General features: G+C 55.8%; 1 protein-coding gene across 2 annotated transcripts in view; it reads left to right on the top strand.

Annotated features, from left to right (window-relative positions):
• The first annotated feature begins 813 nt into the window (after nucleotides 1-813).
• Nucleotides 814-19,653, top strand: part of LMX1B (LIM homeobox transcription factor 1 beta) — an 83,317-nt gene continuing 64,477 nt past the window's right edge. For both annotated transcript variants that reach the window (XM_055345716.1, XM_055345673.1), the window contains exons 1-2: nucleotides 814-952; nucleotides 1,748-1,934. In XM_055345716.1, coding sequence (XP_055201691.1) covers nucleotides 814-952; nucleotides 1,748-1,934 — 326 coding nt within the window. The remainder of the gene's footprint in view (nucleotides 953-1,747; nucleotides 1,935-19,653) is intronic.

Raw genomic sequence — 19,653 nt, 5'->3', positions numbered from 1 at the left:
TCGAAGGCGACCCAAACTTCTTGCAAGGGGCCAGCGCGCGCTCGATCTGGCCGGGGAGCCGGGGCCCGCGCTGCGGGTCAGGCGCGGAGCGGGGCGCGGGCTGGGGGCGCGGGCTGGGGCCGCGGGGAGCCCTCCCGCGGGGGGGGGCGGCGACGGCACTATTTGACGTGGAGCCGCCGGCTCATCCCGGCGCAGGGATACGAGGCGCACCAATGAGTTCAAATGTCAGGAAGTTTGAGGAGGGGTGAGGCGGCTCCCGGCCGGAGTATCCCTCCGCCGCCAGCCCCAGCTCTAAACCCGGCGGCTCCACGGGCGCACCATGGCACTGGAGTAGTGCGGGGAGCGCGCCTGGAGCCCCGCGGCCCGCCGCGCCCCGCCCGGGACCCCGCTGCGCCGCCCGCGCCCCCCCAGCCCGCGGGGCCGCCCCTGCACCCCCGCCCCCTCCCCCGCCCGCCGCCGCCGCCGCCGCCGCCTCCTCCCCGCGGCTCCGTCTGCCGCCGCCGCCGCCGCAGCCCGGCTCCGGGGCTGACAAGCAGGTGACAGAGGAGCCGGCGCGCGTGGCTGCGAGTGCCCGGGAGAGCGCGGCGCGGACTGCAGCGCCCCGGCCCGCCCGCACGACGCCGGGGCCCGGGGCCGGCGCGCCCGCGCTCCACGCTAGCCGGGGGCGGCCGGCGGCCCCTGCCGCAGCCCCAACCCCGCGGGGGCCGCGCCTCCCCGGCTCCTGGGCGGCGGCGGCGGCGGCGGCGGCGGCGGGCGGGCAGGCGGGCGGGCGAGCACCCTGGCCGGCGGGGCCCGCGGCGCGCCCCGCGTCCCATGGATATAGCAACAGGTCCCGAGTCGCTGGAGAGGTGCTTCCCCCGTGGGCAGACGGACTGCGCCAAGATGCTGGACGGCATCAAGATGGAGGAGCACGCCCTGCGCCCCGGGCCCGCCACTCTGGGGGTGCTGCTGGGTGAGTGAGGCATCAGAACGCCCCAGTGGTCACGGGCAGGGGACAGGGGCATGCTCCCGAGAGGGACGCAGGGGTCCGGACCAACGGAATAAGGAAATGGTTTGCAGGACATGGGGGTGCAGGGGACACAGAATAGACTCCTGCAGCGAGGCACCCCTAAACAGGCATCGTGAGGAGGCAGAGGTTGGCAGGGACACCACCAAGGAGGAGGGAGGCCAGGACAGCTCCAGCTGCCACCCACCATCCTCCCTGGGCCTTGGTGCTAGAGCTGCCACTCCCGAAGGGGTAGGAGGCGGGTGGCAGGAGTGATGGAGGACTCAAGTGGTCACCTTAGCAAGCTTGGGAGTGCTGCCAGGTCACTTGGTGGGGGGAGCTTCTAAGAGAAAAATGTCCCCTGGGCCACCCGAACTACAGGTTTTGGGGAGATTGGGGACAGAAGTCCACGAACGCCACCGTGGGGCGTGTCAGCCAGCAAGCGCCCCAGCCTCACCTCGCCTGTCTTGGTCCCAGCCGGCTACTCCACGCCGAGCGGGCTCTCTTACGTAGTCACACCGAGCGCTGATCTCCGGAGAAAGGGAGAGTGCAGCGCCCAGCCAAGGCTCGAGACCTGTGGCCTCTCCACGCCCAGGCTCCCTGGCCCGAGCCCGGGTGCGGCGACCCGTGGAGCGCAGGCGGCGGATGGCACTCCCGGGTTGCCCTCGCCTTTGGGGCCCGGGCTGCAGGAACGGAGCGGCCGGGACGCTGGGGCCAGGCTGGTCGGCGCTGACCGCTCCACTCTCGCCCTGTGCGCTGCAGGCTCCGACTGCCCGCATCCCGCCGTCTGCGAGGGCTGCCAGCGGCCCATCTCTGACCGCTTCCTGATGCGAGTCAACGAGTCCTCCTGGCACGAGGAGTGTTTGCAGTGCGCTGCGTGTCAGCAAGCCCTCACCACCAGCTGCTACTTCCGGGATCGGAAACTGTACTGCAAACAAGACTACCAACAGTAAGCGCCTCTCGTCCTCCTCCTTCCCTGCCGCCGCCCGGCACTCGAGCCCGGCCATCCCCACGGCCTGGCCAGGCCCGTGGCCGCCCGACTGCCGGCTCTGAGCGCCACCGGGCCCATCAGCTCTGAGGGCTGTGCGGGCTGCGCGACTCTCGGCGGGGACGAACCATCCCCAGCCTGGTTACCACTAGTGGGGTGGCCAGGAGCCTCTGGCGGTCTCTAGTTGCCATCTTTTGTCAGGAAACTTGCATTGGTTGGGGTACAGGAGAAGGCCCTCGGCCAATTAGAAGTTACCATTCCTCTGTCCAGGGACAGGGCCTGACCTCACCGAGGCCTAAACTGGGGACCAAGAATTGATTCCCAAATGAAAACTGTTTTAGGGAGCCAGGCTCTGGCGGTGTGCTTCCCCAAAGTAGGGTTTTTTGGAGGTTTGGGGTTTCTGGAGCAAGGAAGTAGAGTTGGGTGGGGGGTTGCTGCACTACTTGAGCAGGTCAGGATGCCCCCCTCCTGCCATGCTCCCTGTTGTACTTTCAGTCCCCGCCAGAAAACAAGTGTCCATTCTTTGCAAAGCGTTCCATGCGGGAATTTTGCACTTGCAATTTTTGCTGGCTGGAGGAGCTGTCTAGGAAGAGGACCTCAAGAGGTGGCAAACCACAATTTGGGGCTCCTGGGGGCAGGGGATGAAGAATTGCCCAAGTCAGCCTCTTTCTTGCATAGTGTTTGTGTTGGAGAGGGGTTAACTTGCTCTGCCCTGGCGTAGCCTAAGTAAGCCTCAGGGTTGAGTCCAGACACTATGGGTTGAGCCGTATCTGCTGACTTGTTTTTAGCTGCGACTATGCATTTGTCTGGCAAGGTGCTGGGACAGATGAGAGCAGATGCAGGCTTTTTCTTTTGACCTTCTGGGTTTTGTGCCTGGCAGTGTGATTGGTAGGGAGGCAGAGGAGCAATAGCAGGAAGAAGAGTGTGGGGACCCCCAGGAAGGCATTGTGGAGACAAGTGGGTGCATTCAAAAACTTTCTAGTGGGGCCCAAAAGACCCTTTTATATGGGACTTAGAATGAGTAGGTTCTCAGGTGGTTCGGGGCTCAGAGGGAGCTGTGTGTGCCCAAGCCTCCAGGAAAAGGTTGAGCTGCCAACGCCTGGTGATGATTGCAGCCTACCTGTCCAGGCCCTGATGGGAAGTGGAGTAGCTGGGATGCCCCATCTCCATCTCTCTAGCTGCTTGGCTGAGGCCTAGAAATAGTGAGGCTGTAGGCTAGAGCCCTGGAGAGAGTATTACGTTCTATTCTGAAGGGTTCTGGCTGAGCCCCACAAAAGCACCAAATTTGGCTGTGCTCCCCGCTGGTCTGGAGGTCTGATAGGATCTGCTCTTTGCACCTTGCTCTTCGTGCCCACTGGGGACTCTGCGGGCAGGAATTGGAGTACATTTCAGAGAGTCAGTTATTTTGTTGATCCCAGAGTCTTGCTGAAGCTTCTCCCTCTGTCTGTTGCACCCCAAATTAGGCACACTGCTGTTGGTAGGGTTTTGTGCTGTGCTCTGGTCGGATATGATTCTAGGTCTAGGACAAAGTGTGGCCGCCAGTCAGTTCGGCCACAGGCAGGCATAGAGCAGCACAAATAAAATGGGGAAAGTAGTTTGGGGTAGATGTGGTTGGGGGCTCTGGTCTGGCCAAGGGGCAGGGCTCACCAACTTCCAGCCCACCCACGTCCTGCCCTCCTGCACCTCTGCCTGCCTGACCCTTAGCTCAGCTCTGGCAGTGCCACTTCCAACTTTTCCACCGGCCTGGATGACTCAACATGTGGGGGCAGGAGGCCCAGGAAACTGGAAATGGGCCTCCAAGTCATTTGGAGATTGGCAGATTTTTGAAAAAAAAATTTTTTTACGTATTGGAGGGACCCTTTCCAAAATCTTGTACATATCTGCCAGGCCAGGTCTCTTCCCCTCTCAGTCCTTTATGGAGCTTCTGTTTAAAACAAGGAGAGGATGCTCCCTGGTCCTTCAGAGCTCAGAACTGTAGTCACAAAATTTGAGCTGGGTATTTCCTTACAGCAGAGCGGCCAACCCCCTAATTTTACAAAACAATTAAACATTTGCGTTGGCTTTGTTGAAAGCATATTTGTTTAAAAGAAAGAAAAAAAGAAAAGAAAAAAAGGCGCCTGAGAGCTTGATGCTTCACTGCAGTTGGGATGTGTTTGCCCGTGAATTTTGGCGCTGGGCAAATCTCAGGTTCTGAGTTCTGGGTCGAGGTCCTGCAAGGCAGCAGCCTCCAGGCGGGCATTATTCACACCTCTGACGGTGCCCTCCTCCTCCCTCGCCCCCTCTTTCTTCCGATAAGGCCAATTAGGTATCTGCACTAGGCCGGCTGAGGGCTGAGGAGGGGTTGTTATCAAGACAATCCTATGGACAAATATCCCCGGTGGGTCTCGCCTCAGCGTTTCTCAGGGAGAGCCAGCGCTGTAAGACAGGCAGGGACTCACTGCGGAGGCGACGTTCTTTGCAAAATAAAAGTGTATTTCACAATTCTTTTTTCTTTGAGGATCGCAGATGCATATTTATTGCATCTGTGTATAAATGCTTTTCAGACAAGAATCCAGGCAAGTGGGCACAGAAACGTGCCTTCTTGATCTTATAGAGCTTTTGTGTCAGTGGTATAGGGAAATTAACAACCTCCCCCCCCCCAAAGGAAAAAAAAACTTGAAAAATGTATCCTTGCCCCCTGAGGAGCTTGCCGGGCTTGGTCCTTAGAAAGAGGTTGCTTATTTTTATTAAGCGACTCTTCTTTCGATTTGTTTTAAAGACCTGGGACACCCAGAAGCGCAACGTGATTTTACGCACCATGGGGGTGATTAATTGACGTTCGGGCACATTTAATAGTGTTTGGTAAAATCCAACCACACATCCTGGACAGGAGAAGCAGAGCGCGGGCCTCGGCATTTGGGCATTTTCACGCGTAACTCGAAAAGTTTACTTTTTCTCCATACGTGTTTTTTGGGACTCCTTAAAAGAAAAAATCATCCGATCGTTCTGCGCCCGAGGCCCTGGCCCCTTGACGGCCAGAGCTCCTTCTGGATCTGCAAACCTGGTTAGAAAGCGGGAGGAAACGGGGCCTCCAAATGCGAAATCACGAACACCTCTCTCTCCTTCCTCCACCGGAGAACATATGAAAAGAAAATTGACAACATAATTCCCCCCCCCCCGCCCCGCGCCCCATTTTTTTTTTCTTGGTGGCTTGGCCAAATAGAATTATGTAAGTCTTTTTTCTTGCCGTCTGTCGCTCGTCTGGAAAGCGTTTCTATCCTGAGGAGGTGGCGAATTCCTGGAGGAGGCTCCGGAAGGGGGGAGGGTCGGTGGGAGAGTCCAAAAATCTGTCACAAAATGGAGTCTAATCGCTTGTAAGACAGCTCCCAGGCCTGGCAACCTGGGACCCGTTGGTGTGCAAGTGGGAGCCTGCGTGCCCCAAAGACGCGGCGCGGCGCTCCTGCTCGGGCCGTGCTCCTGCCGCGGTGCCGTGAGCTGGCGGCGCCCTTGCACCAGCCGGGCCTGCCTGGGCGGCCTCGCCCCGCGGCAAGCAGAGCTGCAGAGCTCCGCTGAGCCCATGAGGGTCCCCTGGGGCTCGTCTGCCCAGGTAGGATGCGCCCACTCGCAGAAGATGAGGGGGGAGCAGTGAGACTTTGATTGAGTTTCAGGGAAAAAAAAAAAAACTGATTCCTGGGGTGATTTTTTTTTTTTTTTTTTTTTTTTTTTTTTTTTGTAAATCTACCCCAGCTGGCTGAGGCTCCAGTGGCCCAACCTGGCTCTTCCCAGCACATTCCTTTCCTTCTTTCCTTGGAAGTGTTTACACCGGGAAAGGCCTTCCAGGGAGGCTCACCTCTCCTCTGAGCGCTCCGGCAGAATAGGGGTGTGGCACCGGGAGAGCAAAGCAGGCTCCAGCCTTTTCTGCCTGCTGTTTCTCCCAGCTTGGAGGGCCTCCCTTACTGCAGGGTGCCAGTTACCAGCAGCACCTTCTTACCAGCAGGTATCCCAGCTGGCATGGCCCCCATCTGTCTAATCCAGAGCTGCACACATCCCTGCCCACAGCCTGAGCTAGAGGGTCTGTCCTGGAAATGGATTTGCTTGGGAGGAAAAGCCAGTGCTTTGCCTCATAGAAAGGCCTCCATAGTGCTCCCTCTGGGGATTTGAGGGCTGAAGGGCTCTCACTCTGCCAGGCCAAGTCTGAGGACCCTCTGGCTCCTGGGACGCCACCCTCCTTTTAACCCTGGTATCTCGGCTGCAGGTAGAAGGGTAAGCAGAGGCCTTCCTAAGGCTGCAGTCATCTGCTGCTGAACGGAGGCATTATTCACAGCTGACTCCTGGCTCACCCTGTATTCCCCAGGCTCTGGGCTAGTGTAGCCTAATTTGTTTGTCGGATTTTTCTTGAGTCGGGGAAGAAGGCTGTGAGGATTTCCTCCGGAGTAGGTGATTGTCAACCCTCAGCTCCCTCCTACCCCATCCATTGGAACCAGGCTTAGGACCACACAGTCCTGGCATCCACCTGAGCCTCTTCTGTAAAATGGGGACATACCCACCTAGGGGAAAGGATTCTAATAAGGATTTGAGATAACATGCCCCAGAGGACCTGGCATCTCGCCTAGCATGTTGTTAATACTCTGGAAATTATTGTTACCAATACCACCAGCAGTATGGCAAAGAATGCCTTGTCTCCAAGGAGACACCAAATTGCCCATGGGTTCTGTGTCAGAGAAAGGTGCAGCTGGCATGATAGGCTTGACATTAGCTTCCCTGTGCGGGGAAGATGAGGGGTACCCCTGAGAAAATCATTCCCTTTGCCTGAGTGAGGGCACTGTGAGGGCCATGCCTTCTTTAATGAGGAGAAAAACTCTAGGCTCTGAGACAGAGCTGGGTGTACCTCCCAGCCCCACCATTCAGCAGCCATGTGATCTTAGCCAACTGACTACCTGTTTCAGAGCCCCAGATTCTCCATCAGCAAATTAGGGGTGATGATAAAATTTCCCAGGATGGTTGTGAGGATTACACAGGGTACCTGGTGGGGCCTTAATAAATGATCCACAGTCCATGGGATCCAGTATCCTCCTCATTACCTTCAGCTGTGAGAGGCAGAAAAAACCTTCTGATTATATAGGTAAGAACAAATGCCAACTATGCATTATTAGGAAGGGCAGGTAGCAGGATGGGCCTGGTGTTCGGGCCTATTTCTCCTCAGGGGCTGAGAGAGGGAGTGGAATTGATCCACAGCAAATATCTTAACAACTGGGGAGCAATATTGGGATCTTCAGGTTCTGAGAATAGCTTGAAAAAGCATACTCAATACTATAATTTCTTATTTAGAAAACCCTTTGGGCTTACTGTTTTTGTGACTCAAATGACAAGGGGAAAAAGGCTCAACCCAACACCTATGAGGATGAGTGAGAATCCATTAGAAAAGGGCGGCGGCGGCGGGGGGGGGGGGGGGGGGTGGGGGGGGGGGGGGGGCGGGGGTGGTTAGAGATGGAAGGATCTGTATGTTTCTCTAAAAGATAAGGTTGAAAAGGTGGAGAAACACCAGCTCAGGTGGTCAGAAAGATCCTTCAGCCCACAGAGGTTTGTTCTGTCCACGATGGGCTGGCTGTGCTCCCCCAAGGAATTTCCTCTGTCCTGTGGCTATGAGGTTTTTAAAACAGAAAAGGGGAAACAAAAAATCCGTCCTACTTTGGCATTAGTTAGGTTGAGAAATGGAGGATACGTTCAATGACATGAGTTATAACTTCCAATTTGTTGGACACCACAATCAGGCCTCAGCTTCAAGGGAGGGAGGAAGAAAGGGATGGTCCACTCATCCACGGAGGAGCTCATATGAGCTGTCAGTCAGCTGGGGCAGGAGGACCCAGGGCCCTTGGCTTTGTGGCTGACCCAGCCCTCTCCAACTCCCAGATTCTGTGCTGATGGCAGCAGAGAGCAAAACCAAAATTACATATATTTATTGCTACTGCAGTCAGAAGTGGGGAGGTGGTGGTAGTGAAGGGAGGGTAAGGCTGAAAACCAGATTTGAAAAAGTTGATTCACGAAAGCAGAGGAAGCAAAGTGGCAGACGTTTGCCATTTCATCGACCGGCTGGTGTTCTCCATTCATGTCATAAATGTCTCCTGTCATTTGAAGCCAAAAGCAACATGATTTGGTTCCCCGGTGGCCTATAGGGTTTTTCTCTTTTTTTGCAGTAAATGTTTATTTGTTAATAATATACTTTAAACAGCCTAGCTTTGACCTCAAGTCTCCCGAAGCATCCATCTTCTCTCAGAAAAATCTTTCAAAGTTTGTGTAATTTTGGGGGGAAGGTGTAACTGACAGGGCAGTGAAGGGTCTGTGTTTGCTTTAACTACCGCTGTGTTGTGGAGTGGTGGGGTATAAGGGGCCACTGTGCTCAGAATGGCAACTTTCTTGGGTTTCAGGCCTGGCTGACAGCACTTCCTCGCTGCCCTTTACCTTTGCTTCGCCTGATCAGAACAAATAAATTTCTGCGTGGGCCCTTCCTTTGTTATTCCCGGGGCAATATTGTATCCATTTCTGTTCAGCTGCCTGACTGGCAGTCACTGGACCTGCCCTGTGGACCCCGGGGCCCGAAGGGGGGTTGGGGGAGTAGAGGAGTCCCAGGGATATGTGAGTACATTGGGTGGGGTGGGGTGGGGGCTTTGTCTCCGTCCAGAGCCTGGCTTAGACTGGCCTGGACCAAGTGTGCTGGCTGATTGCAGAGCACCTGGCTTGCCCAGCACTTGGTGAACTGAGGGGGGGGGGCGGGGGGAGGGAATGTTGCTGAAGGAAAAACCTAGTTCCTGGAGTTTGGTTCCAGAAGAAACAAAGATGTTTGCTTCCTGGCCCCTGCTTAAGAGGTTTCCCTGGGAACTGTTAGGTGGTTGCCAGCCGGAGAGGGTTCTGAGGGCTGCCCGGAGCAACAGAGGTGCCCACCGGGGCTGGCAGAAATGAGGAGACCACAGAGCTGCCGGCTAGATGCAAAAAGCTGAGTTAGAATGCTGGAACACAGGACCGCCAGGGGCTCCTCCATTCCCCAGGTGCCTCTGTGGGGTGCTGCAACAGCAGTGACAGGAGAGGAGGTCCAGCAGCCCTGGGTCAGGACAAGCTGGTGTGACTGCTGTCCTCCCCTTCTCCCACCTCATGCCCTGCTTTCCACCGGGACTCAGTGACTGTTGTCATGTGATTCCTGAATTGCCATAGTTACAGGTCTGTGGGGGGGGGGGGTGTGGGCTCCCGCCTAGGCTCAAAACTGCCCGAGCCTGTGGAGATGGAGAGGACCAAGGTGCTCGGGAAGCCACCTCCTACGAAGGAACGAACGGAGGGCCTCCTGGGTGGGGCACATTTTCTCCAAGGAAAGAATAAAATTGCAAGTACAGAGCTGAGATGGAGAATGTCCCTGGCCAAGCTTTAGGGGCCTTTAGGGAAAGGCACATAGCTCCTCTTGAGCCTTAGTTTCCTCCTCTGAACTAGGGGTACTAGTTACAGTTTCCCAGGATAAAGTGAATCAATCTCTGAGGATAAAGTGAAACAGACCCAAAGGTGCCAGCCTCCAATGAACATTCAGTCAATGTATGCTTCCTTCCTGCTTGCCTGGGAAGTGAGCTGGAGACGCCCTGCCTGGCAGGAATGCATTGTCTGCCTTTCATACAGAGCGTGGAGCCTCCTAAACAGGCCTCCTGAAGTGGCCTAGCCCACCCTCCTGCCCCTTGCCCAGGTCTGGAGCCTGTGTTTTGAATTTTTCCCTTGAAAGGGGAATGAGGCAGGTCCCTCGGTTCTTGGAGGCAGGCAGGCAGGCAGCAGCCTGTGAATGGCCCCCCATTATTACTGAGGGACAGAGGTCCTGCTTTTTTATCCAGCCTACTCTTGAGCATGGCCAGGGTAGATTAGATAGGAACTCACAGGAACAGAGTCCTATTGACCTAGAGGGGCAGGTCACAGTAGTACATCTAGAAAGAAAAGGAATTGACATTTCTGGAGTACTGCGATGTCTACTGGCCTTTATTGCTTTGGGTCCCTGTATAGGTGAGAAAACTGAGGTGGAGGAAGTTAGGTAACTTCTCTCAGGCCCAGTTACTATATAGCAGATTTTTCCCAGGTGGGTCTAACTCCCAAAGCTGATGGGATCCCTAAGTCCTGGAGTTCTGTTCCTCCCAAAGCTCCAGTCTGCCCTGGGCAGTTGTGATTCTCCTTAGAGCGCCCAGACTGAAAGGTGAGTGTGTGTGTTGGGGTGGGGGTGGGGGCTACTGCCTCAGGGTTGGGAGGGGTGAGGGTGGAGGTCACTGCTGTCTTCGCACCAGAATGTCGCACCAGAATGTCGGTGTAGGGCCAGCCCTTGCCAGAGAAGGAAAAAGGTTAGAATAACTGCCTTCCCCCTGGCAGTGAGCTTCCTTCACTGCTCGAAGCCCGCGTGCGCGCGGGGCGGCTCTCAGAGGTCTCCACCCGTGCCCTCCAGGCCCACCTCTCCGATGGTCCCTGCTCCTCATTCTTCCTTCCCCCAAGTGGAGCAGCGCGGTGCACAGGCTCCTCGGCTGCGCCACGGGCGCCGGCAGTGGTTGATGAATTTCGGTGTCACCAGGGGTTTAGCCCGGATTTGGGAACCGCGCGCTCTAATACGCGCACACGGTCCTGCCCTTTCTAAAGCGCAGCCCTTTCACCCAGCCGCTGATTTATGAAGGAATCCGATCCCGGGACGGGCCGTGCTGGAGCCGGGAACCGGGGGCCCCGCTGCAACTTTCGGACTCCTTCGTGTTTCGGGGGGGCCCCTTGGCGGCTCCGGGTGCTCTCTTAGGCTGGACTCAGGGCACCCTGCTGGGTTGGGTCTCCCACGACCCAGGAGGAACGAGTCCTCTTAGAGTCAATCAAACCTGCCCGAAGGGAGAGAAGCGGGTGGAGAGAGTTCACATTTTCTTTTGGAATGGAGAAAAGACTTCACCCTCCCCAAACCCTCCCACCGACCCCCTAGGGCAGGCCCAGAAGCAGCAGGTTCGGGAGGTTTGTTTATCGAGAGCACAGAAAATTGAAAAAAGAACCTAAGACCTTTCTTCCACCTGAGAAATGTGCAAAGTCCCTGGGCTCCGTCCGAGAGGAGGCAAGGCGACCCGAACGCAGGGTCCCCGATGCAGACGCTAGGGCCGACCCCGGCCCCCTCCCTCCTGTGCCCTTGCCCGAGCGCGGCGGGAGGGCAGATTTTTTTTCAGATTTGGTTTGTAGGGGGGAAATGTGGTTGTATCAATCCACAAATATTTACTCTTAACAGACTTGTATCTGTGGAGATTTCGAACAAAGACAGTTTAGGGGGATTACAAAAACCCTAAACCCCGTTTTTCTCTCGGACTTGGTGCTTTAAATGCCAATTACAGGCGAGCCATATCCAACAGCAACGGGAGGAGGCGGGCAGGGTCGGGAGGGATTGGGGGGCGAGTCCAGCCATTAAATGTAACTTTTCATTATGGAAAGGATTTCACCGGTTTTATCTTCTAATAAGATTATGTCACGAACACAAGTACCTAGGATGGTGCTGAGTGACAGGGCTCTGTCGTTTAATCAGAGACTGTGCCGCTCTGACCGCGGGGCCCTTTGTCCGTCGGACTGAACGACGGAAACTTGCCGTCCTAATCCCCTTATTCATGTCAAGCAGAGAAAAGAAGCGGAGCACCTTACAACCGTGTCCCCTCCACCCCTTCCGAGGGCGGCGGGAGGAGGGGAGCTCCGGCCCTGTCACCCCCCCCCCCCCGGGCGACTTTCGTTTCCGACGGCTTGGGTCTCCTGAGCCCGCCAAGCGTTGCGGCGGGGATGGGGGAAGGGGTTGCTTTTCGGGAGCCTCAATTGTCAGCTTCTGGAAAATGGGGGCAACGGCGTCACAGCCAGAGGATGCCAGTTGGGAGGGGGGGTGGACTTTTTGCCTCCACTGACTGAAAGCACCGGCCGCTCTGTCCCCTCTTCCCAGGAAAGGTGGCGCTGGGGGGTGCACACCCACCATCCCCATGAAAGCGGGATTGACAAGAAGGGAGAGGCCGAATGGAGATGCCAGGCTGGGGTCCTGCGCGGGGCAGATTTCGTTGGATCCCTGGGACCGATGTGGCGACGCTCGTGCTCCTGCGAGTCTCCGGGGTTGGCCATTCCCGGCTGCTCGCGCAGCCCCTTTCTTCTGAGGGCGAATTCCTTTGTTCGACCCCCGCGGAAGCCCGCTTCTCCGCCGGGCCCGTGGCGCCTTTATTCCCGCCACCGCTGCCTCCACCGCCCCGGTCCCACCGAGCGAGCGAGCGAGCGAGCGCGCGCAGCTCCGACCGGCGGCCGCCCCCGCCCCTTCCCCCGGCCCCGGAGACCCAGCTGGGTCTGCCCACCGGCCCCTCGACGTGGCCGCCGCCTTGCCCCAGCGCGGGCTGCTTTCTCCGACAACCAGAACTCCAGCGCGCACAGCGGGCACCGCCGGCGCGGACTTGAGCCACCGGCGTCCGCCTCCCAGCCCGGTCGGAAGCGGCGGGCGTCGGAGAAACGGCCGGGCGCGGTTCCGGGTCGCTGCACCGGCTGAAAAAACCAAAAGCAAAACCAACTCCCAGCAAATGAAACCTGCGTGCCCCCAGGCCTCCACTCGGCACCTCTCCTGAGGACCCAGGCCGGCTGCCTCCTGGCCAGTTTCTAGGATCTCACTCCCAAGGCCTCAGAGTCAGTGGAGTTGGAGAGGAGGCTTTGGAGGAATTTGTCTCTAATGTAGCCCGCTCTTTAGCCTCCTTTTAAAGCTCTGTCTGTGCTCTGGGGCAGCCTCCCAGGGACCCCAGTGCGTCCTGGGAGCTCTCTGGAGATGCCTGACTGCTCAGTCTCCTCCCTCCCGAGCCCAGGCTCCAGTGCGGGGAGGATGGGGCTGAGAGCTGGGTGTCACCTCGTAAAAGCGACAGGCAGAGGCTGTTTTATGGGGAGGGAGAAGGGGCAGGAAGTGATGCTTCCATCCCTGGCCCCACAGGGATGGAGAGCCACGATGGGCAGGGGACTATCTGGGCAGGGGACCAGGGGGACAGGGCAGGGTCAGAGACAGTTGGGTCCGTGACCATTAACCTCGGGAAGGACCAGCAGACCTGGGAGCTGGGAGCTCACCTCCCGCGGGTTCCCTCCCAGAGCCTCTCTGCAATCCCCAGCTCAGCCAACAGCTCCGGCCCTTCCTCCCAAGCTGGGGCGGGGGAGAGAGAGACTTTCTCCCTCGAAACACTTGATACCAACTTTGGTTTTTTGGCAAGAAAAATAAGCCTTGTTTGGAAAGGGGAGGGGGGTGCCCGAGTGAACGAGGGAAGGAGTGAGCCGGCGGCAGAGCAAACTTTGCGGATTAGGTTTCAGCGCCTCCGCCCCACCCCCAGCCCCGCGGCAGTGATTTGTGTGCGGGGGTCTGTGACCCTACGAGGCATCAAACGGCCCGCGGGAACCGGCCGAGTTCAGAGGGACAGTGGGCAGAGGGGCGGCCTAAGACAACGCAGATGGTTCATATCAGCCCGGCTTGGCCAAGCCCTGGGCCCACCGGCCTGGGCTGCTCAGCAGGGAAGAGGTCTGGGGTATTCCGGGGAGACCAGTGCCTGAGCGGTAAGAGGGGGCCAGAAATGCGCGGGTCAACGCCCAGTCCATCCCAGCTGAAAGGAGACAGGGGGCTGGTGACAGAGTTCTTCCCCAAAGTGGTCCTGACCACATCCAGATTAGGAGAAGCCTGACCCTCCTTGTCTCCCCAGAGGAGCCTCCGGTCCAGAAGGGAGACCCTCCAGCCTGTGCCAAGCGGCCAGAGTTTACCCCACCCCTGCCCTGGAGGAAGCTGAGGCTCATCCAGGTCACGGTACCCCTCCCCCAGGGACCCTCTAGTGGCCCTTTTCTTCTCAGGGAGGTACCCTGCCCTCAGCCTGCCTGCTGTGATGGGTTTGGAGGCCCTCACCTCCTTCTGACATACATTCATATATTCGTTCATTTGTTGATTCGTTCGTTCCTTCGTTCATTCACTCATTCATTCATTCTACCACAGTCGTAGAATGTCCTTCCCTTTCTGTCCACTTGAGCCCTTCTACCTGGCCTGGGCTGTGAGGAACTCCTTCTTTCTCGCTCCTAACCACTCCCCACCCCACCCCCACCCCGCCCAAAGCTAAGAAGTAGACTAATTCATACCTTAATCCAGAGCTTTGCTTTGGGGGCAGTGGGTCCTGCTTGGTTGGGCTGGCAGGTGCTCTTGCCTCAGAGATTGCTGACCTGTCTCCCCAGAGCTGGAGTTTGGCTGATTGTCAACAACAAAAGGCCCAGGCTTCCTTGCCCTATTTCCAGGGCCTGGCCTCCAAGAACCCTCTTCAGTGACCACAGAGGGTGTGCCAGAGTGATACCCACCACCCAGGCCTTGGGCTGCTTTAGCAGGTCCCAGCTGAAGAGCTTTTCAGGGTCCCTGTAGAAATGGGAAAACTGAGGCCCAGGTGTGGCTAGTTAGTATTTGCCCTAAAGCTCACTCAGTTGTAGCAGAATGGAGACAGGAACTCCAGTCTACCCACTGCCAAGTTAGGGGTCTGTGTGGCAACTACACAATTCTTTCTATTTCTAGAACCCGCTCCCAGACTCTGGCTTTAGCACTGGCTTACTCTTTTCTCCTGAGGCTGAGGTCACTGGGAGGAGAAGGTCCTTCAATCCTGGTTCCTGAGGAGGGTAACAGGCAGGTCTCCGTGATGGAATGAGTTTGAGAACTTTCCAGATAGCATGGAACCATACACAATTTGGCAATTTTATCTTCTAAATTGAGACATTGAAGGACAAGAACCAGGTGACCATATCGCACCTTCCTTTGTCCTTCTAGTATCTGACTCCCCAGACACCCTGGGCTTGGCCCTTCCTTTGTACAGTGGGTCACGGGGAGGCCAGGGCCACAGAGGGCCAAGGGACTGCCGGAACCTCTCCGGGTTCCGTCTCCCAGGGTCCCTGCCTCAGGGGAGCAGCCGGCTGGGTCATCTGTACACGGAAGACACATCTGTACTCCACATGTTGGCGGCCAAGCAGAGGACACGTGGTTTGGGATGTGTTATCTTAATCATATTTATTAGCCAATCCTGAAATTAAAAAAAAAAGTTTGGTATTCACATTGGGAAAAGATCCCCAAATCTACACGGCGACAGATCGGCAGAGGCCGCCGGCAACAGCCAGGTTTCTTTCAGCTGGGATCAGGATGCAACTTTGGAAGTTCTTTGGGTTGTTCTAGTGCGATGGAATCTCTGTGCTGTGAAACAACACTTACTGCTTTCATTTTCCCAAGCAGAGATCTGAAGCAAAATTAATTACCCCGCCTTGACTGATAGTTGTTCTGTTGGAGTATGGTTCTAATCCTTATTAACATTCTCTAAAGTCAGGCATGAAATATGACTTTTACACCACACTCTTTGGCATATGTTTTTCTTTTCCAGGATATTTTTCAGACTATCTCCAAGCCTCACTGCTGTTCATTATTTTTGCCATAGGTCTAAAGTTGCCAGCCCCAAAACCAGTCCCGCACAGAGAGCACAGCCAAGGGGGTGGGAGTGGGAGCGACATCTCTGCTCACGATGCAAATTGCTTCTGATTATTGAGCTTTGAATGTTTTCCTCCATCATGTTTTTATTAAAAACTCCAGCATATTTACGCTTGATGGTGTCTTCAGTTAAGTTAAAAAAAAAAAAGTAGGGGGTTCCCCTTTCTATAGCAGTATGTAAAGAAAATAGTTGTTATGACCACAGAATTATCGTCCAAAGCTGGTTCTAGTAAAGCTGGCCCTGCTTTGACAAGCCCAGCAGGCTGGGAGCTTTTTTCTGAGCGTTCCAGCTGCTGGGGAAACAGACCAGGGAGCAAGCCCACAGAAACCTCCGTTCTGCAGGGTACTCGCCGCCTTGCAGGAGCTAACACTTCCCAAGTTTCTGAGCTGCAGAAGCCTACCACCGCCCCCGCCCCCAAGGCTGCAGGGGGCTTGCTGATGGGCAGGCCCCGCCCAGGGAGCGCACAACAGCAGCAGCCACAATAAGAATCATAGCGGTTGCTTCTTGAGTGCTCATGGTTTGTCCAGGCACTGCTCTAAGCATTTCACAGTTTTTAAAGGTTCTTTGACGGTGTTGTGATCATTTACAGATGAGAGATGAGATGACTGAAGCACTGAGAGGCTGAGTAACTTGCCCAAGGTCACACAGCTAGTAAGCAGAACTGGGATTGGAGCCCAGGCATTATGTCCAGAGAAAACTTTCAGCGATCCTTTGGGAGGGCAGAATCTGGCCCCTGGATGGTTTGGCGTCCTGTGGTGGCCAGGCACCAGAGCTCAATGTTATTTGTTGAATGAATGCCTCATAATTAATGGCCAGTGCTTATTATACACTACCTCTGGATTTGATGGGAATTAGCTCATTGAGTCTTCTCACTGTCCTGGGGCAGGAGTTCTTATTATCATTTCCCATTCTGCAATATTGGAGCTTGACCTGAGAGGTGCCATGATTTCCCCAAGGTCACACAGCTTAAGGAAGCAATGATAAGCTACCATCTACTGGTCACACATCATGTCTAAGCTCAGGGCTAAGCCCTTGGCACCCCAGACCTCAGTGAGAGTGCCTAAAAGAATCATTGTTTACCCAGGTTTCCAGGTGATAGAACTGGGGCTCAGAGGGGTAAGGCCATACACCCAGGATCACACAGCCAGTGGGGAGCTGCACCAGCATGCCGCTATCATCTGCGGATAGTGAAGATTTGTCCTCGTGACCACTTCTCAGCCTGGAGGGTGGATGGGAGTGAGGGTTTTGAGGGGAGCACGTGGACTGTGCACCTTCTGGGTGGGTCTCACTCGGCCTGAATGATGATCCTGGCAGGATGTGGACATATTTTGGCATTGAGGAGTTGGGTGTGTCTGTGGCTACTTGGCATGAGGCATCCCGCTCCTAGCTCTGTTTTACAGATGGGGGAAAACCAAAGCACAGAGAACTTAAATGACTTGCCCTGGGTCACACAACCAGGGAACAGCTGATGGGAATCATACTCAGGTGTTACTGCTTTGGGCTATTGTTTCTCAGAAGACTGAGTCATCATCTTTATCGTCAGCATTGTCAGCATCATGCATGACCATCCCTGAGTGCCTCCTGAGTGCTTTGCAAATATGCAGAGTGACAGCAGGGAAGTTCAGAGAGACAAGGCGATTTTCCCAGGATCACATTGCAAGGTAGAGCTGCTGGTGTGTGTCCTGCTCTGAAGAGGGCACAGGGAAACAGGCCCAACCCACGGATGGGAGTTCACCAGCCCTCACAGGTCCACCTTTACCCCTGCCCTGCGGATACAGCAGCTCAGGGCAGGCACTGTCTGCCCTTTGAAGGGGACAGCCCTGAGTATGTCACTTTGAACTGCAAAGGGGCCTGTGGCGAGGGCTTGGCCCCCTCCCACAGGCCCCCGCCTGCCTACCCCTCCAGGTCTGGTTCCAGTCGGCAGGCCTGGAGCCGGAGGGGCGGGCAGGGCAGCGGCACCCCTGTGGGATGTCAGCCTGATAAGTGAGCGGCGGCAGAGCCCTGAAGGAGGATGGAGCTGGCCGCCCACTGGCCCGGCCATCCCACGTGGCAAGAGTTCAAGCCAGTCAACGGAGTGCCAGCCTCCCACAGACATGCCCTTGTGGCTGCAGAGAAACATCTCCCTGAATGTCAAAGATTTAAATTAAAATAACAGTAATGATAGTAATAACTGAGAACTCGTAAAAGGAAACATCTTGCCCTGGAGCACAGGGAGTATCATGGAACGGAGCATGTGCTCCACTTGGTGAGTGCTCATGGCACTAGGTAATGAGGTCTGTTAGGTAAGAGACTGGTACATCTGGGCAGCTGGGGAGCTTTTAGTTGCTCAACCAGGGTTCTGGCTGAGTGGGGCTAGGATGGGGTAGCCCCTGGGTGAAGTGGGTGGGGTGAAGGGACACAGTTAAGCAGAAATCAGGCCAGGTCAGTCCCCACACCTGGGTATGTTGACCTCTTCTATTTTGTGACCCTAGAACTTATTCTTTGGGGGACCAGAAACTTAGTTCTTAGCCAGGCAGACAGAGAAAAGATGCCTCCAGTGCTTTGGAAACTCGGGGTTCAGAGTTTGATCTAGCTTTGCCACTGACTGGCTGTGTGGCCTTGGATTGGATGCTTTACCTCTCTGTGCTGCAGTTCTCTCACAGTCTGCTGAGGACCGACACCTGCCTCAGAGCAACGATGAGATTTAAAAGAGAAAGTAGAGGCAGTGTCTTCAGATTAGGTGTGTGGTTCTTGCTAATATTGTTCCTGATGCTCCCATTATCCTTTTGTGGGCCTGAGCAGGTGTCTGGCTTTGGTTGTATGTGCCAGGCAGTATCTTTGCTAGGGTTCACTGTGTGTACCATGCCTTGGCTAGAACAGGGCATGATACCTAATAGGTGCTCCATTTGTATTGAAAGAAAAATATGGAGAGGTGCTCAGGAGCTCAACTGGCATGGCTGGACACTAGGCCCCTTTCTAACTGGGCAACCCTTAGCAAATTCCTCAACCTCTCTGAGCCTCTGCTCCCACATTGGTTACATGGAGGTACTCCAAGAACCTGGTTGCGAGGGTTTTCCTGAGGATTGGACGAAACAGTGGGTGTCAGGAACCATATTGGTCCTTGTGAACTGTTTTTGTTAGTGGGAAGGGCTGTGGGTAGGGGTCTGGTTAATAACACGTGATAGCAAGAGTCTATGCTGGGTTACCTGAGGCAGGTGCCTGTGAGATGGGAGGCAGGAACTGAGAGGATCTGGGGAGGGCAGTCCAGGTAGGGGAATAGGAAGCTGGAATATTAGGGGTTAAACTGGTGGGCTGGGACAGTGAGTAGGCTGGAGAGGCTGCCTAGGGGCTGCTGGGATGCAGGGCTGGAGAGGCGGGGCAGGGGCCAGTAGCTATGCAACAGGGTTTGGCTTTTATCCTGTGGGCAGAAGGGAGCCATTGAAGATTATTGTACAGAGGTGGGTGACAGGATGGGAGAGGCACTTTATGGAGCTGATATTGGCAGCACATGCGTGAGATTGGGGACTGAAGACTGGCAGGGGGGCGCTGCTGCCTCATCGGAGGTGAGAGCTGTAGAGTGGCTGGAGAAGGAATGGGTTCAAGGCAAAGTTAGGAGGCAGTTCCAAGGGTTGAGGGGTGGGGATGGGGGCAGAGAGACCTGGGGCGTGGAGCTGGTGTGACTGGAAGCCCCAGGTCCTGGGTGGCCTGGCTAAGGCCTTGGGGTCCTGAGCTCTCTGGGCTGGTCCCAGCAAGGGTGACCCACTTGTCTGGGTTGTTGACAGGCCAGGTTTCATGGGCAAGTGACCTATGCTGGCCCACAGGACCTCATACTCAGAAGGGGCCTGTGCTGGGTTTAATGCTCTGCTGTTGCCCTCTTGAAATTCTTTTTTTTTTTTTTTTAAGATTTTATTTATTTATGAGAGACAGAGAGAGAGAGGCAGAGACACAGGCAGAAGGAGAAGCAAGCTCCATTCAGGGAGCCTGATGTGGAACTCAATCCCGGGACTCCAGGATCACACCTAGGCTGAAGACAGGCACTAAACCACTGAGCCACCCAGGGATTCCCCCCTCTTGAAATTCTTAATACGATATGAACAAGTACCCTGCGTTTTCATTTTGTCCTGGGCCCTTCAAATCATGTAGCCAGCCCCAGACCCTGAGTCTCTAAAATGGAGGGAGGCCAAGGTGTCTGAAGCTGGAACCAG

The sequence above is a fragment of the Nyctereutes procyonoides genome, unplaced genomic scaffold (assembly GCF_905146905.1).
Source record: "Nyctereutes procyonoides isolate TBG_1078 unplaced genomic scaffold, NYPRO_anot_genome, whole genome shotgun sequence".
Taxonomy (NCBI): domain Eukaryota; kingdom Metazoa; phylum Chordata; class Mammalia; order Carnivora; family Canidae; genus Nyctereutes; species Nyctereutes procyonoides.
Note: the sequence above shows the minus strand (reverse complement) of the source record. Positions and strands in the feature narration are given on the sequence as shown.